At 51.6% G+C, this 26,872-nt stretch overlaps 2 protein-coding genes across 5 annotated transcripts in view; one reads left to right on the forward strand and one right to left on the reverse strand.

Annotated features, from left to right (window-relative positions):
* PACC1 (proton activated chloride channel 1) overlaps window positions 1–26,570 on the forward strand; it is a 30,617-nt gene extending 4,047 nt beyond the window's left edge. Inside the window, exons 3-9 of one of the 2 annotated variants that reach the window (XR_008550096.1) lie at window positions 14,646–14,855; window positions 15,412–15,563; window positions 16,364–16,506; window positions 18,087–18,231; window positions 19,889–19,996; window positions 21,041–21,870; window positions 24,215–26,570. Coding sequence is in view for 1 of the 2 variants with exons in the window: in XM_037497419.2 (XP_037353316.1) it covers window positions 14,646–14,855; window positions 15,412–15,563; window positions 16,364–16,506; window positions 18,087–18,231; window positions 19,889–19,996; window positions 21,041–21,202 (920 nt within the window). In the remaining variant the exon portion in view is untranslated. Of the gene's footprint in view, window positions 1–14,645; window positions 14,856–15,411; window positions 15,564–16,363; window positions 16,507–18,086; window positions 18,232–19,888; window positions 19,997–21,040 lie in introns of both variants that reach the window. The other variant, XM_037497419.2, reaches the window with a different exon arrangement.
* Window positions 22,461–26,872, reverse strand: part of PPP2R5A (protein phosphatase 2 regulatory subunit B'alpha) — a 49,277-nt gene continuing 44,865 nt past the window's right edge. For all 3 annotated transcript variants that reach the window (XM_054690629.1, XM_037497416.2, XM_037497417.2), the window contains exons 10-13: window positions 26,396–26,515; window positions 26,187–26,314; window positions 25,526–25,627; window positions 22,461–23,357 (exon numbers count right to left, since the gene is read on the reverse strand). In XM_054690629.1, the coding sequence (XP_054546604.1) occupies window positions 23,231–23,357; window positions 25,526–25,627; window positions 26,187–26,314; window positions 26,396–26,515 (477 nt within the window). In that variant the 3' untranslated portion in view covers window positions 22,461–23,230. The remainder of the gene's footprint in view (window positions 23,358–25,525; window positions 25,628–26,186; window positions 26,315–26,395; window positions 26,516–26,872) is intronic.

Here is a 26,872-nt window from a genome sequence, read left to right on the forward strand (position 1 = left end):
CCAGCTGAGGCTACTGGACGGTTCTGTTTGTGCTTTTAAGAAAATGAAATGGTTCGCACAAACACCTGCATCTTTGTTGTCTCTCCAGCCCATCTCTGTCTCCACTGAACTAACCAGTTTACAGCAATTCGGTGAGCGGCTGATGAGTCCCCATATATGTGACTGTGTGCTGCTCCTGCCAGAATTCTGTGGTCAACCCCACACAGCCACCCCATGGCCCACTGACTCACCCCTCCCCCTTCTCTTCTGGCAGCACGATTTTGTCCTTAGAGCCCGAGAGGTTTTGCTTTGTTGGTTTGTTCATCTCCTGTGCGTGAGTGAAGTGCGTGGTTGTCTTGCTGCGTCTGACTTAGCTCCCTTTCCCAGTGTAGCATCCACGCATCAGGAAGGCTGTCCCGACTCCTGGCTGGTGCAAGTGCCCTGTGTGAGCGTGGGGTGCAGCTGCTTTGGGAACGAGATTTCTGCTCTCGGGACCAGTGCCTGCCCCCCAGCTGGGTCACAGGAGTTTCTCGTCCTGATATTTTGAGGTGCCTCTGTGCTGCTTCCTGTCATGGCTGCGCCAGCCCACAACCCCCAGCAGTGCTCCCCTTTACCCTTCGCCAACACTTGTTGTTTCTTGCCCTCGTAGGAACTGCCTTTCTCGCCTGAGCTTGCCTCCTGGGCTTGCAGCTCCTGGACCCCTTGGGGGGCTGGATGCTTTGCCGGCTGCTGGCCACCTGCTTGTGGGCCTGGAGAAGCGTGTCCGGACCCCCTGCCTGCCTCTCAGGGGGTGGTTTTGCTGTTGGATGCGCTGTTTTTAGGTGTGATCGATCTGAACCACTTGTCTGATAATGGTCTGCAAGTATCTGCTCAGTCAGTGGTTGCCTGTGTGTTTTGATGACTTAGTGCTGAGCTGAAGCTCCTCCTTCTATGTAGTCTCCTGAGTCCTTTTGTTTCTGTCTCTGTGCTGTTGGAATCGAACCCGCAGAGACATCTGTAGGGTTAAGTGAATTAACTAGGCTTTTCATGGCACTGGCCTCTGTGGCTATCACCTCCGGCCTTGATTGTGTTAATGCAGAAGGTGCTTGAGAGAGTGGGTGTGGGCATGCGTGCTTGATTATGGACACCTGGGCGTGGGTGTGGGCATGTGTTTAAGTGTGCACATCTGAGCCTAGAGGCGGGCTATGAGGGCAGCATCACTCAGACCACGAGAGAAGGCCAGAGGGAGCCCAGAGAAAGTGTAAGGATTGCCAGCATGCCGCCCAGACCTGCCTCCTTCGTGCCTCCCTTCCCGTGCACCTGGTTCCCTCAGAGCATTAAAGCCTGAAAAATCCACTGAGGCCTCCGGAACTCTATTAATCTGTCTGCGCGAGTCGATAGTGAACCTGCCCTGTGCTGTTGGTACAACATCCCAAAGGCTGATGTTGAAAAGCTTCTCACCTATTTTTTCTTCTATGTATTTTGTGGCTTAAGGTCTTTTTTTTTTTAAAGATTTATTTATTTCTGCATACAAGAGCTGGGGTACAGACCAGAGGTGCGGCGGGTGAGAGGACTCACCAGAGACAGAGTGGGGAGCAGAACAGGCAGATTGAAATACATTGCTGAGGGAACAGCGGGGAGCAGCGGGGAGACAGGAGAAGTCTGCTGTGCCATGTGGGTCACTCCCTGGCTGGGGATCGAACTCGTGCTGCAGTGGCTGCGGACAGCTTCATAGGTTGCATCTTAACCCCTTGCTCCACCAGGGATGCCCTCTAGGAGTGGTTTTCTTGTTTATCCTGCTTGGTGTTTATGGAGCTTCTTGAATCTATAAGTTGATATCTTTTCTCCACTTTTGGGAAGTTTGTGCCTTGATTCTTCCAATTTTTATGTGTCACCACTTTCTCCAATTACATGTTGTTGAACTGGTAGATATTGACCTACAGTTATCTAGACTGTTCATTTTTTCCTTCAGGTTTTTTTTTTCCCAAACTGACTAATTTCTATCAATTAACTTTAGCCTCATTTTTCTGCCATCTGCTGTCTAGGCTATGTAGTAGATTTTTCATTTCATTAATTTTTCTTTTTAGCTCTAGAGTTTCTATTTTGTTCTTTTTATAGCTTCTGTTCCCCCATTTCCTGCCATTCATTCCTCCCTGTTGATCTCAACACCGGGTCGTCTTGTATGTTCAGACTGCTTTTTGTCTTGAGTGTGGTCACATTGTCTTGTTTCCGAGCATGTCTACTAATTTTTGATTAATTGCTAGACACAGAAACCGGAAGACATGGTAGAAATCCTGGGTTTTGTTACTATCCTCGGAGCGATAGTTTTTGTCTTGGCGGTTAGTTAGGGTGGCAGGACTCAGGTCCCTGTGCCCCCTGGTTTAGAATCACCCAATTCTGTTTACAGCTGCTGCTTTTTTTGCTGGCCTCTAGCCAAGAATTTAAGTATATTTTATTTTCAGATTTTTGGAGACTCACCGGGTCCCCTCCATGAGACACCCTACCTCCCAGGTGACCTCTTTCCCCTGTGCTACCAGCCCTGAGCTGGTCACTCTGAGCAGTGCCTGGCGGGCACTGCTGGGCGCCCTCAGGCACCTGCACACTTGCAGATCTTACGAGGTGTGGCTCTTTTCTTTCTAGGCTGGCTTGTCTTCCAGTTTCTGTGTGCTGTTGACCATCTTCCCGTGCCTTCAGATCATTTTTAAGTTGCCCTGTAAGAGGGAGGTGTGACTGAGTGTCGGTCGCTGGGGTAACCAGAAGCAAGCAGGTGCTTTTGGGGGCTCACATTCCAAACCTGCTCCTCCTGAGCTACTGTGGAGGAAGGGGGCTTCCACTGAGCAGGAGCGGGGACACAAGGACCCCCAGAGTTGTGTTGGGTTGGCTTGGGGGCTATAACAGCACCACAGGGGGAGGATCTCATGCACAGTTCTGGAGACTAGAATCCAGGATTAAGGTGTCAGCAGGCAGTTTCTCCTAAGGCCTCTTATTGGCCTGCAGAGCTCCCTGGGCCCTCGAAGCCTTTATGCACATGCATCCTTGGTGTCTCTTCCTCCTCCTGTAAGGACTCTGGGCCTACCTTATGACCCATTTAACCTTAATTCTCTCTGTTGTTGGTCGGGCTCTGAATGCCCTCACATCAGGGATTAGGGCTTGAACATAGGGATCTGGAGTCAGTTCATAACAGACATGAACACAGGCTGGGGTGCTGAGAGCAGGAAAGATGTTGTGGGGATGGTTATGGCCTCAGATGGTCACTTACCACATGAAGCAGAATCCTTCACAACGTCCGACATGAGAAGGGCTGGGGCTCAGTGCTGGGGTGCCAGGAACAGGACTGGCAGCACCCTCAGGGTGCTCACCACCTTGAGGGACAAAAGGACATGTAGACAGCAAAGTGGTGGACGGGGCAGCTCTGCGGGAGCCCTGAGCAAGGGCTGCCCATGTCAAGTCAGGAAAGACTTCCTGGAGGAGGTGTCTTTTTTCACTTTTGAAGATAAATAGAAGCCCACCAAAAAACACCCACCACATTGTTTTATACCCATCCCTTCACTGTTGCTCCTACCCCATTCTCTTAACATCTGTAATTTCAGCTCAGTTCTCAGTATCCTGCAGTTTATTCTTATTTTGCCTTGTCAGTCCATTCACTCTGTTTCTTCATATTCCCTATATACAAGAAGTCCGGTATTTATCTTTTCGGCTAACTTTGCTGTAAGTTCCTTCCATTTTTGCTGAAAATGGCAGTTTTCTCTTTCCTTATCTCTGATTTATGTTTCATCGTATGGATGGATACCTCTTCTTTCTCAGCCCCTGGACACCTGGGTCACTTCCACCTGCTCTGCTGCACGTGGTCAACATGGCCGAGTGTGTCCTTTTCTGAGTTGATGGTTTTATGTTCCTGGGATAGATGCCCGGGAGTGGAGGTGCTGGACTGAGTGGTATTTCTATTTTCAGTTTTTTAAGGATAGGCCCAGACTGCTCTCCAGAGTGGTCCACTGGCTCCCACTCCCACCTACAGAGTGTAGGGACGGCCTCCCCAGTAGCCACCATTAGGACACACCTGTGCTCCCAGCTGTGACGTGGTCCTCATGGCTTGGGTTTTCTTACTGGTGCTGCTAACGTTTTTTCATGCTTGTTGGACACTGTGTACCCTCTTGTGAAAAGTGTCTGTTCAGATCTTTTGCACATCTCTTAATTGGGTCTTCTTGTTAAATTCGATGTGTTCTTTGTCCACCTTGGATGTTAACCTTGAGTCAGTTGAGTGATGTGTAAATATCTCCCCATTTTCAGTGGGCTGTCTTTTTAACTTGCTGATATTTTCTTTCCTTTTAAAAAATTTTAATATGTATTTTTATATCATCGATCATTTTAAAAAATATTTATTTATGCATACAAGAGCTGGGGTATAGGCCAGAGGTGCAGGGGGTGAGAGGATTCACCAGAGACAGTGGGGAACAGAACAGGCGGATTGACTGAAATCCACTGCTGAGGGGAGCTGTGGGGAGACAGGGGAGGTCTGCTGCACCCTGTGGGTCAGCTCCCTGGCCTGCTAGGGAGCAAAGTCATGCTGCAGGGACTGTGGATAGCTTCATAGTGCTGTGCTTAACTGCCTGCTCCACCAGGGAGACCCCATAGTTGATCACTTTTGTACAAGTTTGATTTCTCCTCTCAGGTGTCATCTGCATAAAATTATCACCACCCGTGAACCATCACCATGGACTCTTGTGCTCTTCCCTCCCATTTTGATCCTTCTCCCTCCAATGCTGAATGTCTGCGATTTATACTTTGCCTGCTAGTTTTGTGTGTTCCCCCCACCCCCCGCCCCGATTCCTTGTTTGGTTCCCCTGTATTCCTCCTATATGTGAAACCATCCAATATTTTTCTTTTTCCTTCTGACTTGTTTCACTGAGCATCATCCCTTCCAGCTCCATCCCTGTTCCTGTGAATGTCATGAATTTATCTTTTTTGACTGCTGTGTAGTATTCCATGGTGTATATAGACCACATCTTCTTGATCCAGTCATCTGTTTTTGGACATTTAGGTCGTTTCCGTATCTTGGCTATTGTATATAGTGCTGTAGTAAACACAAGAGAGCAGGTTTCCTTTTGAATTAATGTTTTGTTTTGTGGCCTTTGGGTATATTCTTAGGACCGTGTAAATGTTTTTTAATTTGATGTGGTCCCGATTGTTTATTTCCCTTACCAGAGGGGCCCAGTCCCAAAATGGCTCCATCACTGACGTCACAGAGTGTGTTGTCTGTGCTTCCTTCTGTGTATTTTATAGCTTTGAGCCTTTAATCCCCCTTTTTTTCAAAAACAAAGACCTTTATCTGTTTTTTCCCCCACTGTGTTTTTCCTTCCCCACCACCCCTAGTTGTCTACCCACCTCTTCCTCTTAACCTCAGAAACCTGACTTTGTTGACGCCTGCTAGTTATATTTTTTAATGGCATCCATTATTATTATTGTGTGTGTGTGTGTGTGTGTGTGTGTGAAGAACTGGGGTGCAGGCCAGAGGTACAAGGGTAAGAGGACTCACCAGAGACAGAGTGGGGAGCAGAACAGGTGGATTCATGGAAATACTCTGCTGAGGGGAGCAGCAGGGAGAAAGGAGAGGTCTGCTGCGCCATGTAGGGACAGTTCCCTGGCTGGGGATAGACTCAGGCTGCTGCTGTGACAGTGCTAAGACTTAACCCCTAGGCCACCAGGGAGACCTAACATCTGTTAGATTTTACAGGCCTCTTGCTTTGTTGAGTCGGCCACTGTGTGTGATACTTGCCTTTGTCATTCTGACTTTACAACACCTTACTCCCTCAGATTCCTTCTATCTTGCCTTAAATAGCAACATTCATCTTTCCTATGGCTAGATAGTGTTCCACAGTGTGGATGTACAACATCTTCTTGATCTAATCCTCTCTGGGGGGGCCTCAGTTTTCTCCAACTGATAGCTCAGTTGTCTCTGAGCTATCCCAAATACTGGGGCTGTGAACCCTGTAACTTTTTGAGTTGATAGTTTCTTATCCTTTGGTTGGGTGTCCAGGAGAGGGCTCCTGTGTGTGTGAGCACTCTGTTTCCTTTGCATTTCTCCATCCCTTGTTGCTGGGGGTCTTTTTAATATGGAGCATTCTATGGTGTGAGGTGATGTCTCATTGTGTTTTTGACCTGCATCTTCCTCATTAAAAGTGATGATTATTTTTGCATCTGTCTGGATCTGATGTCTTCTGGACATCCTCTTTGATAAATTGTCTGTTTAGATCTGCTCATTTACTAGGGTTTTTTTAAATTGTCAAATTGAAAAGTCATACACGTGTATATGTATGTGTGTTTGTGTGTGTGTGTGTGTGTGTATATGTAGAGGGAGAGAATAGTACTCCTTTTTGATTGCTGAGTAATATTCCATGTCAATTGTGAACTATGTGAAAATTTTCTATTTGGTAGGATGTCTTTTTAATCTATGTGTATTTTCTTATGCTGTGTGAAAGTTTTTAACTTGAACTCATCCCAATTGCTTTGATTTCCCTTGCTTCAGGGACTGGTCTCCAAAAGCATCTTTATTTATCATTACTGTCATGAGGCATATTCCCAATTTTTATTCTGCACCTTTTATTGCCATAGGTCTTACATCCAAGTCTTTTATCCGCCTAGTGTCTATTTTTGCGCGTGGGGTTAGAGAATGGTCCTGCCTCATGATGTGACGTGTGGGCATCTGCTTTCCTTGCTGTGTTTGCTGGAGACTCTCCTTTCCCTCAGAGTGTGGCTGAGATGACCTTATCCTGACTTGCCTGTTGATAGGTGTGTGGGTTTATTTCTGGGCTTTTGATTCTGTACCATTGAGCCCCATGTCATTTTTATTCTGGTGACATATTGTTTTATTTACTGTGATGTACAGTTTAAAGCTGTTTCTTGCCTTTTTTCTCAGCATTGCTTTTTATGGATCCATAGAAGTTTTAATGTATCTTTTTCATTTTCTCTGGAGACTGCTGCTTGCCTCTCCATGGGGTTGTGTTAAGTGATGCTCTCTGTGGGCTGCTCCTTCCCACTGTGTTGAGTCTCTCCATCTGGGAGCTGGGCCTGTCTTTCCATCTCCTTATATCATGACTCTGTCTTAAAGCCTTGGCGTCTTCTGTGTAAGTCCTCCCCGCCACTGTAGAAATCCTCTACCAGAGTGAAGTCAGATACCTCCTGGGTATTGGATTCTTTTTGAAGCCCTTATGAATGGAATTCTTTTTTTTTTTTTTTTTAAGATTTATTTATTTATGCATACAAGAGCTGGGGTAAAGGCCAGTGGCGTGAGAGGATGAAAGGATTCACCAGAGATAGAGCGGGGAGCAGAACAGGCAGATAGACCCGAAAGCACTGCTGAGGGGAGCAGTGGGAGGGTCAGGGGAGGTCTGCCACGCCAAGTGGGAATCTCCCTGGCTGGCCAGGAATGGAACCAGAGGCTGTGGACAGCTTCACAGCTCTGCACTCAACCCGCTGCACCACCAGGGAGGCCCTGGAATTCTTTTCTTTTTTAAAGATTTATTTATTTATTTATACAAGCACTGGGTACAGTCAGAAGCACAGGAGGGTGAGAGAATTCACCAGAGCCAGAGCGGGGAGCAGAGCAGGCAGAAGGACCAAGGTACACTGCTGAGGGGAGCAGCGGGCGGCAGGAGAGGTCTGCACGCCATGTGGGCCCCTCCTTCGGTGGCCAAGGAGCAGCCAGGGATTGAACCGGCGCTGCAGAGGCTGCGGGCAGCTTCGCAACCCAGCGCTCAACCCCTGCACCACCAGGGAGGCCCTGGAATTATTTTCTTAATTTCTTTTTCTTCCCATTCGTTCATTACTTGTATATAAAAATGCAACAGATTTTGTATTTTGATTTTTGTAACCTGCCATGCTGCCATGTTCATTTGTTTCTAGTAGCTTTTGGTGGCGTCTTTAGAGTTTTCAACACATGCAAATAGTAATTGCATCAATTATTCTTTTCTAATCAGGACACCTGTTATTTCATGGTGCCTGATTTCTCTAGCTAAAACCTCTCATACTAAGTGAAACGGAAGTGGTGACAGTGGGCACGCTTCCCTTCTCCCTGATCTCAGAAGAAAAGCTTTGTTAACAGCTGCTGCTGGGTAGGTCGTGGCCTTTATTGTATTGAGACACTTTTCTCTGTGCCCTTGTGTTACAATATCTTCATAAACAGGTGCTGAATCTTATCAGTTCTGTTTTGATGTTATATCATTTTCATCTTTTGTCAATTTTTAACTATATGTATATATCTACGTATTGCATTGATTTACATATATCAAACCATCGTATCCTTGGGATAAATTCCATTTGATCATGATGTATAATTCCTTTAAGGTCTTGTTGAATTTGATTTGCTAATATTTTGTTGAAGCTGTTCCCATCAGATTATTGGTCTGTAGATTTTTATGCTGTGTTGTCTGGTTTTGGGATTAAAGGTTGACTGCATAAAATGTATTAGGGGCATTTCCTCTTCTTGGGTTTTCTTGAAATAATTTGAGCAAGATTATTGTAAGTTCTTTAAAGTTTTAGTAGAATTCACTTATAAAATCATCTGGCCCTGGGCTTTTGTTTTATAGGAGATTTTTAATTGCTGCTTCAATTTCCCTGGCTGTTCTGTTACTAATTCATTCAACTGTTGTTTGGTTCTGGTTTAATCTTGGTAGAGTCATTATACTGTTCTAGAAAATCTTTCCATTTCTATATTTTAATATGCCATTTCTCAGTAACCTCTTACAATCCTTCGTTTTTCTGTGTCATCAGTGGTAATTTACCCTCTTTCATTTCTAATTGTTTATTAATCTTTTCTCTTTTTTAGTCTAGCTGGAGGTTTGTCAATTTTGTTTTTCTTGAACCAGCTCTTAAGTTCATTGATCTATTTTTGGAGGTCATTTTGACTTCTGTTTCATTTATTTCTGCTCTCCTTTTTATTATTTCCTTCCTCCTACTAACTTTAGGTCTTGTTTGTTCCTCTTTTGCAAGTTGCTTTAGGTGTAGTGTTGTTTATTTGGGTTTTTCCTTCTTCTGTGGGCCTGTATTGCAGCTTTTGCTGCATCCCATAAATTCTTTATAGCTTGTAGCCTCATTTGTTTTATCCTGTAATTTTTCAAGTTGATTTTCAGCTTTATGGCACTTGGACAGAGCCCTTGGGCTGTTGTCAGTCTTTGTGGTCTCACTGACAGTTGACTTGTCACAGGCCTGTGGTCTGTTTTTATAATTCTCCCTGTGTACCTACCTGTACATCGTGTGGAGCAGGCCTGGGGACTGGTCCATAGATGGCTGTTTGCCTGTTTGACCCCAGCTCCTCGTTTCAGGCTGTTGTTTCACAGGCCTGTGGTCTGTTTTTATAATTCTCCCTGTGTACCTACCTGTACATCGTGTGGAGCAGGCCTGGGGACTGGTCCATAGATGGCTGTTTGCCTGTTTGACCCCAGCTCCTCGTTTCAGGCTGTTGTTTCCTTGTTTATTCTCTTGACCAAGTCATAGTTTTAAGTGGCATATTAAAATCTAGTATTGTGTTAAATAGCTCTCTTTAGTATTAGTTACCAATAATATTAGTTAATAGTTGGGCCTCCTCTGGTGGCGCAGTGGTTGAGCGCTGGGCTGCAAAGCTGCCTGCAGCCCCTGCAGTGCTGGTTCGATCCCTGGCCACCTGGGAGGGTCCCACATGGCACGCAGACCTCTCCTGCTGCGTCTGCTGCTCCCCTCAGCAGTGTACTTCGGTCCTTCTGCCTGTTCTGCTCCCTGCTCTGGCTCTGGTGAATTCTCTCACCCTCCCGTGCTTCTAACTGTACCCAGTGCTTGTATAAAATAAATCTTAAAAAAAATTAGTTAATAGTTAATATTGTTCTAATAATTGTCTAATGTATCTTATGTAAGTGCATGTATATTTATGTGTTATTTCTCATAGTTCTGTTAGGCCCCTTGTCATAATGAAATACCCATCTTGATGTCGAATCGTTTTTGATTGGAAATCTATTTTATCTGATACGTTTCACTGTTCCTGAGTGTTTTCATTATTATTATTAATATCATCATCATCATTATCATTTGCTTGTGGGATTGTCTTCCAGTCTTTCACTCCGAATTGTCCCTTGTCTTGGTGGGTGAGATGGGTTTCCTAGAAATAGCCCATAGGTGGGCCTCCCTGGTGGTCTAGGGGTTAAGCTGCAGCTCTGTAACGGCTACTGCCTGAGTTCGATCCCTGGCCAGGGAGCTGACCCACAGGGCGCAGCAGACCTCTCCTGTCTCCCCACTGCTCTTGTCAGCAGTGTATTTCAGTGGATCCACCTGTTCTGCTCCCCACTCTGTCTCTCGGGAACCCTCTCACCCCCCGCACCTCTGGCCTACACAAAAATAAATAAAAATCTTACAATAAATGAATAATTCTTAAAAAAAAAAAAAAACAGCCCATGGGTTGGTGTTTTGTTTTGAAATTCGTTCAGCTTCTCTGTACTTTTTAACTGGTGAATTCAAGTTATTTACATTTAAGATAATTGAGGCTAGTGCTCATTGCCATTGTGTTAGTAAAAACTTTTTTAAGTTTGTCTTTATTTTGGGCACCTTTCATGTTTTGCTGGGCTCTGGTTTCGTCTTCTGTGTTATCCCTGCTGCTATTTGGTGTTTCTGCGGATTTAGTGTGTCGTGGGCTATTTTTGTGGTCTCTTTGGTGGTCTGACCTCAAACTGGCTCTGATGGGCCACATTTTCACTCTTCCTTTCCCATGTTTTGTGATTTAGGGGCCCCTAACCTTTGTATTTTGTTGTTGTTCTTTTATAATAGCCCTTTAGCACTTATTTTGTGGCTAGCTTGGTGTGGGTAAATTCTTCTAATTTTTGCTTTTTAGTGAGCTCCTCCTGCCTCGAGTGATGGTCTTGTCCTGTGAGATACTCAAGTCCGGAAATCTTTGTCTTTGAGTCTTGAGCTCTTGTCTTTCCCTCCTTGCCTATAAGGATTCACCAGCTCAGAGTCTTAACTGGTATCCCTTGTCGGTGGCTCTTAGGTGTCATATTTATAATGCGTCCAGGAGTGTTTGAGTCCTTAATTTGTTTGAAAATCTTTGGGCCTCTTAGGTCACGATGTCAGGTTGAGATGGTTCTCAGCCGTTATTTCTGGAAATATCTGTGTCTTTTTCTCTTCCTTCTGTGACCCCCACCATATGGATGCACCTCGAAGGCCCCTACCATTTTTATTTTATTAATCTTTTTCTCCGTGTTCCTTTTGTTTGTTCTCTGACATTTTGTTTTCAGTCTCATGAATTCTCTGCTGTTGAGCCCTTTTTGGTGGCTTATAATTTGGTGCCACTGGTTTTCAGACTCATTTGCTTGTAGCCATCTTTTTTCTTCAACCTTCCTTCTGTTTCTGTTTTGTACCCTAACCCTCAGCCCAGCCCCCAGCCCTAGCCCCAGCCCAGCCCTTTCATATTCAGCAGGCACAGGTGCAGCTGTCACCCTGAGCCACTTCAGGATGCTCTGCTGGGCTCAGGCTCCTGTTGCTGTTCTGCTGCAGTGTTTCTAGTATGTTCTGTCACTTCATTTTAGGTATTATGGGTTGGAATAGGCAATTCTCCTAGTAAATTGGCTTTGTACCCTTTCTACAAGCAGCTGGGTGTGATCCTAGCTATTTACCCAGCATCCTTGAATGGCTTTTATGGTGTCAGTGAGGCGAAGTGGCGGAAGGAGACAGGGCAGTGGGGCTGAAAAGTTGCCCCCAAGGGCTGGCAGGATGGGAGCACTGCAGTGTCGAGGGACCCACATCATGGGGCCTCCCCAGGAGCCCCTCCACTTGGCCAGCTCCTCAGTGGGGAGTCTCATGTGGTCTCGTGCCTCCACCTCCGTCCGGGCTGTGGTAGAACCCAGACAGGGCTGGGGAGGCTCGGCGCTGTGACGGCCACGTCACTGGACCATGAGTCCTTCCTGCTGAAAGGTGACATCGCTCAGCTTTGTGTTCACGTTGCTGCTGAGGAGACCCCGGGGGCTCTCAGTGACCATCATCAGGTGAGCCCGCTGTGGTCACTTACCAGCTTTGATATCCCCTGTCACCTAGGCCCACTGCTTTTTTTTTTTTTTTTTAGTAAAATATAAAAAATGTTTTATAGTCTCTTGTCCTCCTGCAGAAGTGGTGGTTTTTGAACTGCGTGACAATATTGTAGTAAGCTGTATGTGCCCTAAAGAGCACATCAAAAAGAAAAATTCCATTAATTTGAAACAAGAGCTTGTAAAAAGCAGGATGATGGTGTAAAAGTTCTACTGTGCCCTGTGGGTCAGCTCCCTGGCTGGGGAGCAAACTCAGGCCACAGGGGTGACAGTCTGAGACTTAACCCCTAGGCCACCAGGGAGGCACCCATCATAATTTTAATGAAAATTGGATTCAATCTATCGTGTTGGATAAAATGGCCAGGCTGACTATATTGATTCTTCCCATTCATGAACATGGGATGTCTTATCTCTTTATGTCTTGTTTTATATCCTTTATTCATATCTTACAGTTTCCACTATATAAATCCTTCACCTCCCTTGTTTATTCCTAGGTATTCTTTAAAATCTGTTTGTAAAAGGGATTATTGTCTTAATGTTAATTTTTTTGTTCTAGATAATTACTTCCCTATAAGAAAGCAACAGCTTTGTGGTGTTTTCTCTAGGCTGCCACGTTCCTCATTTATAATTTCTAATAGTTTTTTGGCAGTTTTTAAGGTTTCCTGTATATAGTATCATATGGTCTGCAAATCATGCAAATCCCTTCCTGGGCCCTGTTGTTATGGTGTCTGGTTGCTCTAGCTAAAACCTCTGAAACGAAATTGAACAGAAGTGGCAATGGGGCATCCTCCCCTTGTCCTTGATCTTAAAAGCAAAGCTTCTGTTTTTCATTGTTAAGTATGATATGTCTGAGGTATATGGTCTGTATTATTTAAAGATTTATTTATTTATGCATACAGGAACAGGGGTACAGGCCAGAAGTGGTGGTGGGGGTGTGAGAGGATTCACCAGAGACAGAGTGGGGAGCTGAACAGGTGGATCCACTGAAATCCACTGCTGAGGGGAGCAGCGGGGAAGACAGGAGAGGTCTGCTGCACCCTGTGGGAATCACCTTGGCCGGGAATCGAACTCGCACTGCAGTGGCTGTAGATAGCTTCATAGGTTGCGTCTTAACCCCTTGCACTACGAGGGAGGCCCATATGGTCTGTATTCTATTGAGATATGTTCCCTGAATACCCACATTGTCCAGAATTTTTATCAGAAATGGGGATTGTATCTTCTCAAAAGCATTCTCTGTATTGATTGATCTGACCATATGATTTTCGCCCTTTTTTTTGTGATAATTGTGTGTTTCATTGACTGCTCAGCCCCTGTGGTGACAGCCCTGCTATTATTGTGCCCTGGTGTCTCTTCAGTTCCCTTAGTAATTGCTTTATGTATCATTTTTAAATTTTTTTTTAAACATTGTTAATGCTTTATACATCTGGATGCTCCATCACTTGATGCACATCACTTGAAAGTACTAGGTCTTATGTCAAGTTCAATGTCAATCTCTGTTCTGTGTTTTTTATTTTATTTTATTTTTTTAAAGATTTATCTATTTATGCATACAAGAACTGGGATACAGGCCAGAGGTGCGGGGGGTGAGAGGATTCACCAGAGAGAGAGAGTGGGGAGCCGAACAGGCAGATGGATTGAAATACACTGCTGAGGGGAGTAGTGAGAGATGGGAGAGGTCTGCTGCGCCATGTGGAATCTTCCTGGTCAGCCAGGAATCGAACCCATGCCTTGGAGGCTATGGACAGCTTCACAGCACTATGCCTAACCCCTTGCGCCACTAGGGGGGGAGGCCCTGTCCTGTGTTTTTTAACTGAAAGTCTTGTTTCATATGATTTAAGTGTAGCTGTCCCTTAGTTTTTGTTTGTTTTGCTTCTAGGGTTGTGTCCCAGCCTTTTGCTTTAAGCCTGTGCTCGTCTCTGGGAGTAGAAAGGGTCTCCTGTAAACAACGGAAGACAGGACTTTGTAGCTTGGTCCATTCAGCTGCTTTCTGCCTCTTGACTGGTGTTTTGTTTTGGTGTTTCGACTGTGGTGGGGAGCGAGGGCAGCTGGGGTCTGTTCCTTGTGACAGCTGCATGCAGAGCCTGGTGGGTGGTGGTCCTGCTGCTGGGGCTGGCCGAGGGCAGCAAGGACACTCCCTCTGCCCCCTCTGGGGACCATGTCTCTAGCCCTGTAGTGTTTAGTTGTGGGTTTGTAGAGGAGCCGAGCCCTGCGTCTTCTCTCTGTCATTTTGCTGACTTCTGGGAAATGCCTTTCTAAACTGAGCCCTGGAGCTGAGCTGGGCCTCCTCAGGCCAGGAGTGTGGGTGTGGGAGGTGGAGGGCTGGGGTTAGTGGGTGCCAGGCCTGGAGTCATGGGGGACGTGTCGGGGCTGGCACCGGGAGTGCATATGTGGGATACCAGGGATAAGGGATGCTGGAGGAACAAAAGAGGTTGGGGTGACAGAGCTGGGAGTTGAGGGAGGTAGGGCTTGGGGTCCAGCTCCATGTGGGCCCTTCTGGAGAGGAGTCACCAATTGGCCTGCCTGGCAGGGCGGGGGTGTGTGACTGGTGACAGGTGTGTGTGTGGTGCCTGGGGGTGAGGCCCCTTGGGCAGCGGGTGAGGCCAGGGCTGCACCTGCTGGTGCTTGGGGTCACTGGCCTCTGTTGCTTAGGCCTGGACAGCGAGTCGGCGGCCAGCAGCCTAAGGTTCAGCCGCGCCTGCCTGCAGAACGTCTTCTCGGTGCTGCTCATCCTCATCTACCTCCTGCTCATGGCTGTGGCCGTCTTCCTGGTCTACCAGACCATCACAGACTTTCGGGAGAAGCTCAAGCACCCTGTCATGTCGGTGTCCTATGAGGAGGTGGATCGCTATGATGCCCCAGGTAGGGCTGGGCCTTGGCCCCCCTCTGAGCTGCTTCACCTCCCAGGCAGGGCCATGAGATGGGGCCCCACGAGGTGGGGGGCCATGGGGCGGGGGCCTGGTGGGCATCCTTGTTTCTCCAGCTTCTACCTGCGTGTGTCATCACATGGGGCTCTGGGGTCTGCCCTGGAGGTGGGACGGCACTGTCGGGGGACTGTGGACATGGTGCTTTGGCGGGTGGGGGAGCTGGGGTGCTGCCATTGCCCTGTGCTGGCGCCGGGACATGGTACCTTGTGACTGTAGGCTGAGGGGCCCCAGGTGTGTGGGAGTTCCCAGTGGGATTCCCAGGGGTCTGGTGCTGGGAAGGCTGCATCCCAGGCTGGAGTGGGGTTCACCAGGAGGTTTGAAGGTCTCCCCTGCCCTATGGGAACCTGGCTTCCGAGAGCAGAGGTGGCCCTCATCCTCCGTCTCCCCATAAGTCCTGGCCTGGGGCGGGGTGTGTGTGAGACATGCAGGGGACATGATTTGGGGGGGTTCAGGGATGGTGATGTGACCTTCGTTCTCCCTGCTGGCCCCAGGAATCGCCTTGTACCCTGGCCGGGCACAGCTGCTTAGCTGTGAGCACCACTACGAGGTCATCCCTCCCCTGAGGAGCCCTGGGCAGCCAGGCGACGTGAGCTGCACCACGCAGAGGGTCAACTACACCGACCCCTTCTCCAACCAGACGCTGGTAAGTACCACCCGCCCCCTCCCCCCCCAGCCTGGTCTCCGCTCCAGGGCGACTCAGCAGCCCATGGCATCTCGCACACCAGCACCGCCTCGCGTACCAGCACCACCTCGCATGGCTTAAGTCAAACCTGTTATTGGTGAGACATGTCAGCTGAGTGACCAGCAAGTGCATCCAGGGTGTGCATACCCCACTGGCTCTCTGGGGAGCATTTATAAAGCTGGCGATGGAAAGCCTTTCCCAGACTGATGTCCATGTTCAGGACCGGCTCGTGTCGCGGCCCCCAACTGCCATGGAGCAGGCAGGCTTATGTGGCGGCCACTCAGGATGGGAGGTGCAGACAGTGATCCGCACTCAGGGGGCAGGGCTGCCTGGGACCAATTAGGTCCAACCCAGCCCCACCCTGCAGCCTAGTCCACCCTGGGCCCCTGCCCCCATAGAGCAGCCCAAAGGGCTCAGGGTTCAGAAAAGGTGAAACACATAGGAGGAGGCAGCACTGGGGAATATGGGTGTTGCTTGGTTTTTCCTTTTGAAGGCAGACCAGGAGGCATCCAGAAAAGGTTCACCAAAGTCGCTGCACCAGCCTCAGTGCTTTGGTGCCAGCGGCCCGGGAGCCGAGTCCCAGGGACATGATGGGCCGGGCCTTCTGCACGCAGGGCTGACGCAGGCACATGCTGGCCCTGGTGTCGACAGGGGCCGCCCTAGAGCTGCTGGGCAGGGCAGGGGCTGGCTCTGGCAGGGAGACCTGAGCCCAAGAGTTGGGGCAGGCCCCTGGGGGCTGAGCCTCTGCCGTGGTCCCACAGAAGTCTGCGCTGGTCGTGCGGGGGCCCCGGGAGGTGAAGAAGCGGGAGCTGGTCTTCCTGCAGTTCCGCCTGAACCAGAGCAGCGAGGACTTCAGCGCCATTGACTACCTGCTCTTCTCCTCCTTCCAGGAGTTCCTGCAAAGGTACCTTCCTGCCCCCACTCCCTACTCTTCCAACCGCCACATTCTGGGGTGGGGTGCACCTATGGGCCCCGGGGAGGACCCACAGACCCCAGAGGATCCACAGATCCCGCGAGGATCCACAGGCCCCTAGAGAAGAGCTACAAACTCCAGGGAGGACCCAGAGGTCTGGGGAGGACCCACAGTTTCCAGGGAGGATCCACAAAACCCAGGGGGAGACCCAAAGGCCCTGGGGAGGATCCATAGATCCTGGAGAGGAGCCACAGGCCCTGGGACTGACCTGGTAAAGGGCCTCCAGCTCAGCTAGCTGGGAAGCTTGGTCACTGGGCCCCATGGGTCTGAGGGAGCGTGGGTCGGGGGTAGGGGAGAAGGCGTGGGACTCACCTGCTGCCGGAGTCCAGCTCCGGTGAACAGGGTTGAGAGAGGAATCCGATTGAGCTGTAGAAATTACCAAGAAATGACAGACGCAAAATAGAGTTTAAGCGGGAGCCAGGGGACGCAAGGCCTTTCATGCGTGCTCAAGCGTCCTGAGTGCTGGTGCAACTCATTTTTATTGATACAAGTAGCCCCCCGCCCCCCCAAACCCACCTCAGGTTAGTTACTAGACAATGAAGTATTCTCTTAGCATTTGGCCTTGTCCGGGCACACACTCACCACCAAGGTTCTGCGCCATCAGTTTATTCTGTTTCTTTTTCTAATCTAGTTTGTCCCCCACACATAGCTTCCCAGACGAGAGAAAGAACACCCCAATCTGTGCAGGGGCCAGTCCTTCGACCCGAGCTGATCAGTTTTTTAGCCATGACCTTTATGTCTTCCTTGTCTCAGCACTGCATGCCTTGGGGTTCTCCAACAACCTGCGGAGGCTCTGGGGTGGGGAGGTTTGGTTGGGCCCTGCTGGGTGCTGGAAACAGGAGGCTTCGGCCTTGACCGTGTGCATCCCGGGACTAGTCCCGCCCCCAGCTGCCACGGGCTCCCGGCTGAGGTGTCTGCCACACGAGTGCCTCACATGGACTCTTAGGGCGCCGTCTCCAGGCCAGAGCTCATTGGGGTCCTGGAGCCCCCAGGCCCCATTCAAGGAAAGTGGGGGCTGTCCTGGGGGATGGAGAGGTAGACCCACTGGAGGGTGACCGGGGCCTCCATTCCATGCCCCACTGCTCCAGCTCCTGACGGGCTTGTGTTCTCTCCCTTCTGCCCCCCGCCCCCCCCCCCCCCCCCCCGGGGAGCTCATGTGCCGCGTCGGCTCCACTGGGCAAATACCGTGCGGTCCCTCCTGCTTGGGTGCTCCACAAGAAACCCTCTTCCCACTTGGCCTTCTAGAGGGAGGCTGACTTGCCCATGAGGCCCTCAGGCCTCTGCTGGGGGCGTCTGCTGGCTATTCTGGGTGTGAGGGGAGGAGGGGTCCCCCCAATTGGGCTCTCAGGGACCATGCCCCTGTTTGCGGCCCCAACAGCTGTCCCTCCATTTGGAAACCGAGGTCCAGGCTGGGGGTTGGGGAGCAGCTGCCGCCTGGAGCAGAGGGGTGCAGGGTGTGGCCTGGGCCTGCTGTGGGCCAGGCTGACCCTCCCCATTCTCCCTCCTTCAAGCCCCAACAGGGCACACTTCATGCAGGCCTGTGAGAGCGCCTACTCCAGCTGGAAGTTCTCGGGGGGCTTCCGCACCTGGGTCAAGATGTCCCTGGTGAAGACCAAGGAGGAGGACGGGCGGGAGGCCGTGGAGTTCCGGCAGGAGGTAGGTGGATGTCCGCTCTGGAAAGGTGACTTCAGCGGGGTCGATATGAGAGGGGCCCCCGGGGTTGGCTGGACTCCATGTCTGTCCTCACGGGGTGTGTGTGGGCGCAGGTGCTCCCCAGCTGTGCAAGGCCCAGAGAGGCTGTGTGGCCTGTGGGAGATGGAAATGGGGGTCTCTGAGTAGTGGCAGGCGTGCCAGGATGTTGGGGTGCAGGGGAAGACCTGCTTCCCTTTATGGTCATTTTTTTTCCTCTTCTCATTTCTTTTTCTGTTTTTGAGTGTTTTATTTATTTGAAGCTTTTTTTTTTTTTTTTTTTGGTTTAGAAGAACTGGGGTACAGGCCAGTTGTGTGGGGGGTGAGGGGTTCACCAGTGACAGAGTGGGGAGCAGAACAGGCGGATCCACTGAAATCCACTGCTGAGGGGAGCAGCGGGGAGTCAGGAGAGGTCTGCTGCACTGTGGGGGTCAGCTTCCTGGCCAGGATTGAACCCAGGCCTCAGGGTGACAGCTCGAGACTCAACCCTGAGGCCGCTGGGAGTCCTGTTTTGAGCCTTTGAACTGCATGGCCATTGGGACGGTGACAGTCCTGCGTGTCGCATCTGAGGTTGGAGACCTTTGTTCACATGCTCAGAAAGCTTCTGCCTACAGAGGAGCTCGCCGGGGTCTCCAGATCTGGGAGGGTGGGGGGGGGGTCCCTGGAGGATGGTTGTGAAGGTGGGGAGCCTGTGGCTGCCTGGTCAGGGCTGTGGCTGCACCGGCCTCGGGGTTGCCACCTCCACGCACTCTGCTCGGGGCTGTCCTCCCACTGCCCGCCCTGGCTCCAAGCCTGCTGCGGGGCCTGTGGCAAGCCAGCTTTGTCCCAGGGTCTAGGTGCTTCTCCTGCCCCAGGAAGGGATGGTCCCCGGGCGGGGCCTGTGCCTGTGTCAACTGCTGTTGCTTGGACTTTGCTCCATGCTTGGCTCCAAGGACGCAGGTCCCTTCTCTGCCCCATGCGGCTCAGAAGGGGACTCAACAGGACCACCAGGTGGGGGGCTGCCCCTGGGGGGACAGTTCCACAGTGGGGTGGTTCGAAGCCAGACACCACACCCCAGGGAACCTCGGCCTTTTGGCGGGTGTTTGGGGCCTGTGGGTCCTCTCGACTTGGGACATCTTGGGGCAGGGGATGAATTCCTGACAACACTGAGAAAATCTTGTCTCATTTCAAGTGTGAGGTGCATCCACAGATCTAGTCCAGTCTGCCTTCGGCTCCTCAGGGTGGTGGGCCTTATACTCCTGCCTTCTTGTGGGCGGCCATTGTTGAGACCAGCCTGGCCCCCTGGACTGGCCTGGCCTTCTGCCTGGGCCCGCCTGCCCCGGGTCTTTCCCGCACCTCCTGAGTGCCCCTGGGGTGAGGTGGCCCCCTGTCTCTGTAGTCCAGAGGGTGGATACGCTCAGCTCTTAGTCAAGCATTTGGACATTTGGGGCTTTTTGAGTCTTATAGTGTTAGCTGTGGTTTAATCAGAAGACCAGGCCCCTGGGCAGTCCCAGCCCCGCCCGTGCATCTCACGTCCCCCACGTCCCCCAAGGGGCAGCCCTGGCCCGGTACTCCCTCGGGTGGCCAAGTAGGCCTCTGGGGTGCAGGGGGACAGGAGGCCCTGACCCCACTCCTCTCCGCTTAGACCAGTGTGGTTAACTACAATGACCAGAGGCCGGACGCTGAGAGGAGCATACAGCTGTTCTTCGTAGTCTTTGAGTGGAAAGACCCCTTCATCCAGAAAGTCCAGGACGTGAGTATGGCCCGAGGAGATGGTGCCAGCCGGCGGGCCGTGGCCTTTCACAGCTCATGGCAGTTACTGCGGTGATGTCAGGCTGGACAGTCTGACTGGGTCTTGTGTTGGCCGCCAGACTGCCCTGTCCTGTATCTGGCATCCAGCAGAGGCCAGTGGGCCAGAGGATCGTGTGCCCCTCATGGGTGGACACAGGCAGTTCCTCCCTGCAGGCTATGGCGCTGCTGCTGTGCAGTCTCGTTACCTACCACCAGGGCAGAGGCGCAGGGAAGGTGTCTTGAGCACCTGTGGAGGCCGAATGCTCGGGCCGCGGGGGGCGTGACAATGCCACGGTGGGCCAAGGGGCAGGATGGCTGACCTCCAGCGCTGTCCACGTGGCACTGGCCAGTGCTAGAGCCCCATGGAAGGTCTGCATGCTCAGCTGGGGCCAGGCTGTGCGGAGGCTCTGAAATCAGATAAGGGGCACAGAGGCCACCGGCTCTGCACCTGGATGCAGATGAGATCCTGGCGGTGCTGGGGCTGCCGTCACCCAGCCGCCCTGTCCTGAGTAGCTGCAGCAGCAGGACCCTCAAGCTTGCCTGCAGTGGGCATCAGCATGCTCCGGGCTTGGAAAGCGTGTCTCTGCAGGATTCCTGGGTTCACTTAGGGTCAGAGAAGCCAGGGAAGGCGGGGGGCTCAGGGGAACAGTCACAGGCCAGTCTGGAGTTGAGGGTGGGAGGGACGAGACTGTGTTGGGAGGGTCCTGAAAAGTATGTGGTGGGGTGCAGACAGGGCACTGAGCTCCTTGTGGATTGGGTAGTCCTGGGGAAATTTGTCCTAAATAGGGTCACTCGTGGAGGGGCACTGGGGGCGGCCCTTTCCTTGCAGAGTGCGGGAGTGGGGAGGTGGCAGAGGGGGGGACTGTTGTCTCGATGCCGGCCTGTGGGCGCTGGGGGTTGCATCTGAAAGAAGTGCAGTTAGGGGAATTTGGGTTCTCTTGACAGTAACCCCATGGGCAACCCAAGAGGTGAGGCCGAGGCCCCAAGCCCTCGTGTTTGCTTTCAGATCATCACGGCCAACCCCTGGAACACCATTGCTCTGCTCTGTGGGGCCTTCCTGGCCTTGTTCAAAGCTGCTGAGTTCGCCAAACTGAGCGTGAAATGGATGATCAAGATTCGGAAGCGGTACCTGAAGAAGAGAGGCCAGGCCGCCAACCACATCAGCTGAGGCAGGCGGGCATGGCCCCTGGACCCACCCTCTGGCCGTGCTATGTGTCAAGGCACAGCTGTCAGGTGTTGGGATGCTGCTGCCGCTGGGCCCAGCCATTTGCTGTACCTGAGCCTGGTGAGGCCACGGCTGTGGGGCCCCGGGATGACGCCCAAGTTATTTAAGTATTTAAATTATTCATGTGCCTGTAGAGCCTGTCCAGAGCCGTGGTGGCCCGTGGGACATGCTGGGCCACGGTGAGGTCTCCGGATCTGTGATGTGCCTTGTGGTTCGGCAGAGTGGAGGTGGCTGCCGACAGCGACTGCCCGGCCTTCCTTAGGCTAAGTAGACAGCGTGACTGCGTTCCCCCAACCCTGGACACAGAGAGGCGAGCCCACATACCCTAGCCACCCCCCTGTCCAGCTTCTGTTGCTCAACAGTAAATGAGACTTTTTAAAGCTCTCAGGGGCGTTAAGTTTCTTGGCTGAGGGCTGCCTGTGTGTGGCTGGAGACCTGCTCACACGGGTTGGAGAACCAAGTATCAGCCGGCAGAAGCGGCTGAAGGCGCTGGAGCCCCCCCGCGGGGCAGTGAAAGTGGCTCCCCGAGCATGGTGGGACCTGGTTGCCATCCTGGGACCTGTAGACTGAGGAGCGTGGCTGAGCCCTGCAGCAGTGGAGCCAATGCCCAGGTATGTCGGCCTGTGTCCAGGGAGGGGCTCAGGCAGGTGCTGGTGACCTGTGAGCGAGCTGTGCTCACTTTGGGATCCTGGGGCCCCAAGTTGGCGGGAGCAGCTTTGGGATGGCCTCGGCCTGCCAGACCAGGCAGGTGTTTCCATGGCAGCACTGGTGACTTGGGTACAGACGGGCGCACTGCTCCCGTGCGCTCTCGGGGAGCCTGCAGGTGTGTGGCAAGGGGTGTGCACTCTCGGGGACCCCGCAGGTGCACGGTGCTGGGCCAAATTAATGGCTGGGGGTCAGCTGGGTTGCTTTCCTGTAGGGTGCCCTGACTCCCCCACTGGCTCCCAGCCTCCACAGAGGGTGCTTAACTCTGAGGGGAGGCTTATCCTCCGGCGCCTACTTCATGGTAGTGTCCATTCAAGCCTGTCCCCTGCACAGAGCGGCACAGGCGGGGACAGAGTCCTCAGGAGATACCAGAGCCGCAGGACAGCCCACTGGGGTTGGTGGTGCCTGCTCTCCCAATCCCAACCTGCCATCTCAGGCCTTGAGGTTTCCCGCTAGACACCAGCCTATGTGCGTTGGGGGACCGGCTTCTGAAAAGGAGCGAGGACCACTTAAGGCAAATACAAACGTAGACTTTATTAAACGCTGCGCCACCCCCAGTGAGGTTCTTTGTTACAAAAGTTTCCACGCGGCTGCATGTGAAGACTGGAATGGTAGCCTGACGCGGGTGGCCCACAGCCCGACTCTGGCGGAATGCACCAGGGCAGGCCGGGGCTTCTCACTGGAGTGGCGCAGGCAGGGGGTGTCCAGAGGGACAATGAAGAATTTTGGTTTACTTTCCCAGCTTTTATTTCTATATTTGTGCTTTGAAGAGCCTGGATATTTAAGTGTTTTGCTCAAATTCCAGAGTATGGCAATACCACTACTGAGGGAGGCCCCATGGAATCTGGGAGAGGCCACGGGAAAGGGAAGGCTCTCCCTGAGCGCTGATTCAGGAGAGACTCCCAGGATGTAACTAAGGTCTGCAGCATGTGAAAGCACATTATAAAAGGGAAAAATATACAGAGCAACTACTCTATGTGCAACACAATCAAAGAATTCAAGTCATAATTCTTACCACTCCCATAATTATCTTGCTCATGGATGTTAAGGTTCATTTCTGTGCGACTCCAGAAGTGACAGAGGATCAATGATAGACCAGGGTTACCACACGGAGGCTGTGAGCAGCACAGGGCTGCGTCTAGTCCAGGCTGTCATTTACAATTGCCAGGAAAAAATTGGCCTTTTAATTATACTGATGAGGTTTGTCTCGTAATGTTTACATATTCCACAAGAGCGTACAAAACTGCCAGTCCTGCGCGGGGGCCCTTACTCGGCGTTTGTGTTGTTGAGGATGCTATTGTAGCCGCTGTTCTGCTTTTCCAGAGCTTTCTTCAGCTTTAGCTCCTCCAATTTTTTCCACAGTTCTTCACGTTCCAATTCCTTCTTTTTCTCTCTGTAGGCAAACCAAAATTTTTGCAGTCAGACCCTCTCTTGTAGAACCTGGAGGAGGCGCTATTATTTGGCGCCATGTCCACATTTACTTAGACCCAATGGAGGCCTCCATGGCCGGGTCCTGAGCACAGTGGGGCCATGACGCCTGCGTGTCCCTGGCACTGACCATGAGTCCTGCGTGCTTTTCCCCACCCTCCACCTCCAGCTGTGCTCTGCCGGCCAGGCCAGGTCCACACCCACCGTGCAGACAAGGGCTGAGCCCCGGCGCTGGCTGTCTCCCCACACAGACCCCACACGTCAGATGAAAACTAAAGTTGGAACAATGGCTCTTTAGAACAAGCTAAGTTTTTAATATAGTCGATTAATGTCAATTCTAAGGAAAACATTTCTCTTTGGACCAGAGTCTGCTGTAGGGCTGCGTGCACCTGGGCTTTAGTTTTGCAGTTACGTGTGATTTAAGGGACACAGGTGCTGACTTAAAGGGTAAGACATGAAAGTTATTCTTAGAAAATGTGACTCAGATAACACCGACACCTCACATGACTTCCTTGCCCTGGCGCCTTGGTGCAGGAGCTAGGTACTATCCCTGCCTGGAAGCTGCTATTTAAAGAAATTGCAACGAGTTACTGATGCATTAGTAGGCTTGGGAGATCTCTTTCCTCACGTTGTACTGAAAATGATGACTATGAATCTTAGTTAAAATAGGTCAGTCTGAACCTGTGAAGTGGACACTGGACTTGGGACTTGCACTAGGGACTTGGGGACATGGAAGGAGACACTTGGAAGAGACAGAGACCCATGGGGAGGTTAGCGATGGCAGCCTTGACCTTGATTTTCATTTTTCTCTTTTCCTTCCAGACTTGTCTGGCCCCTTCTGCCCCTTCCCTATGGGTCCCCACCAGGTGCCTTGACGCAGCTCCTCTTTGCTGGAAACCAGTACCCCTTCTGCACTCCTCTTGGTCACACGGCACCTAAGAAATGGGCTGTCTCCAGGGGAACACACCTTATCTAGAGGGCGCATGTCGTTACATTAGCCAGAGTGGACGGGAATGTCCATCAAAAGCCTGCTAGCCTGCCCAAGACTGTGCCTGCCTCCCCTGGAACCCACCGGCCAAGCTGTGTTTCACTCTTGGGACCTTGGCTAGTCCATTTCATTGTTAAATTTGTTTCTTCTTGTTTAGAGGCAATTAAATTCCAACTCCTCCAAGAGACACAGCAGCTGCTGACACCCCCCACCTCTTGGGCTCTGCCTACACCACCTTCCAGAACCAGCATTAGGGACCAATCGCCTGTCGGTTCAGGGACTAGTATCGGGGAGACTATATCCCAGGCCCCTCCAGTAGGGACAGAGCTCTACGTCCTATGCCAGCCTGAAGCAGTTACAGAAGATGGACCTCCTCCCTTCAAGACCCCCAGAAGATTTGGGGCTGGGTCTGGGCGGGGGCTGCCGGGAGTGGGTGGTGGATGGAAGGACTCACAGGGCAGACACGAGAGGTGGAGGTACAGAAGGTTAATGAACCTTAAATTAAACCTGGCCATGGATGTTTCCAGGAATGTGAGGAATCAGGTCAGCAGGTATTCTCAGTCTTAGACTGCCCCAACATGACCCCAAGGTGATGACTGATCCCATAAAGGAACACCCCTTGCTCAGCAAACACCCCTTGCTCTTGGCCTTTAAGCCCCGCCCGCATCTGCCGGAGCCGCTTTCCTTGTTCTCTTCTCCTTCAGACCAGCCACGTGCTGATGAAAGCTCAGCTATTCCAAACGAGGTGTGCAAGATAAAAACTACACGCCGGCCCCAGTTCCTCACACGAGGCACCCCAAACTCCTGAATTTCTTGGACAGTAGGAGTGGTTTTTGTCGTGCTTGTGCTGAGCCATGGGTGTCTCATTAGGAGCCCCCCTTCCTGCAGGAAGGACGGGGACACAGTGTCACTGCACGACACGCGCATCTTAGAACCTCTCCACCCGTGGAGTGAGTGGACACAACAGATGAAATCAGATTCTGTCTCACGCGGCAGCTGCTTCCAGCTGACAAAGCCTTAAGGCTTAGAATGAAATCGACAGTCGTTAACCTCAGACGTCACCTGGGAGTGACCTGGACATGTGCAGGTCGCACATCCCGGACCGACTCAGCATTACAACCCGACTGAGGGCCTTGTGGTCATACCTTTGTCGCTCTGCTTTGTATGAGCTGGTGAGGTCATCGAAGAGCTTGCCGTCCATCTCCATCAGCGTCTTCAGCACGTTGTACACCAGCGCCACGATAGTCCTGAAATCGAAACCGGCGCCGGTCAGTGAGGGAGGGGCAGCCTCTGCCAGCACGCAACCAAGAACTGCTGGTTCGCCAGCCCTGCGTTTGCAACGCTGTGGCCAGTGGGGGAAGGTGGCCACCCCACCGCGCCGGCATTTGTGTACTCAGGTACGAAGATCCTGTGTCCTGTGCTGCCACCTCAAATGCTGAGCTGCAGCCTGGGCAGGCAAAGGAGACCCAGCTCGCGGGGCTCATAAGGTGGAGGATGGAGAGTGGACGAGGCCATGGGTGCCGCAGCTTCTAGGGACAGGCCCTGCAGGGGAGGCTGCCCAGTGCATGAGCCGCCCGACCTGCGGCGGCTCCCCTCCCTGGCCTGGTGAATCCTCCCTCTGCCCAGTGACCCCAACCCCACCCGTGTCAGCCAAATACGCTGACGGGGGTCAAGGCGACCTCCCGTTTCAGCTGAAGTTAAGACAGTCGGGTACTCTCCACCTCACAGACTGTGACGTTCACCTTGGGATAAATTCCGCATCTGTGAGTTAGTAGGTCAAGGGACAGGTTTAGAAAAGACACTTACTGATTCCAGTGCTCTTTGGAAATTTTGTACAAGCTGGCAAACATAATTGGCAGAATTTTATCAATATTCTCTTCAATCAAACTAAGAATATATTCATTGTTCCAGAAGTACAGTGCTCTCTCTGCAACCTGAAACAGACATTTAGAAATGTGAAAGCTGAAAGAGAAAAGACAAAGGTGCAGACAGAGCGACTCGCCGGCGGCCTGTACCTGAAAGTGGGAGCTGGACACACACTTGGAGATTTGTTTGAAAAGGGGCTCCTCGATTTTCTTGAATTGTGTTGGTTCAATGACATCTAGGATTTCCTCAATTTCTCCTAAAAACATCACCTAGGTCAAAAAAAAATCTCTTAAAAAACATGACAGCTTCTCTGGTTCCTCTGCCAGCTGCAGGTTCCTCTGCCAGCTGTGGGTGGCCAGGGCAGGTTCCCTGTGGAGCAGTGGGGGAGAGGGGAGGAAGTGGGGAGAGAGATTTGGGGGAGCAGGAGCCGGAGAGGAGGTGTGGGAAGAGGGGAAAGGTGAGGGATGGGAGGGGGCCTAGGGGGAGGCAGAGGGTGGTGAGGGGTGGGGGAGAAGTAGGAGAAAGGGGTATAGGGAGGCTAAGGGGGAGGGAAAGGGGGGAGAGGAGGTTAAGGAGAGGGATGGGAAGAGGAGAGGGAAGGGAGAGGGGATATGGGGGAGAGGTGA

The sequence above is a fragment of the Talpa occidentalis genome, unplaced genomic scaffold (assembly GCF_014898055.3).
Source record: "Talpa occidentalis isolate TD23 unplaced genomic scaffold, MPIMG_talOcc4v2.1 talOcc4.8, whole genome shotgun sequence".
Classification (NCBI taxonomy): Eukaryota; Metazoa; Chordata; class Mammalia; order Eulipotyphla; family Talpidae; genus Talpa; species Talpa occidentalis.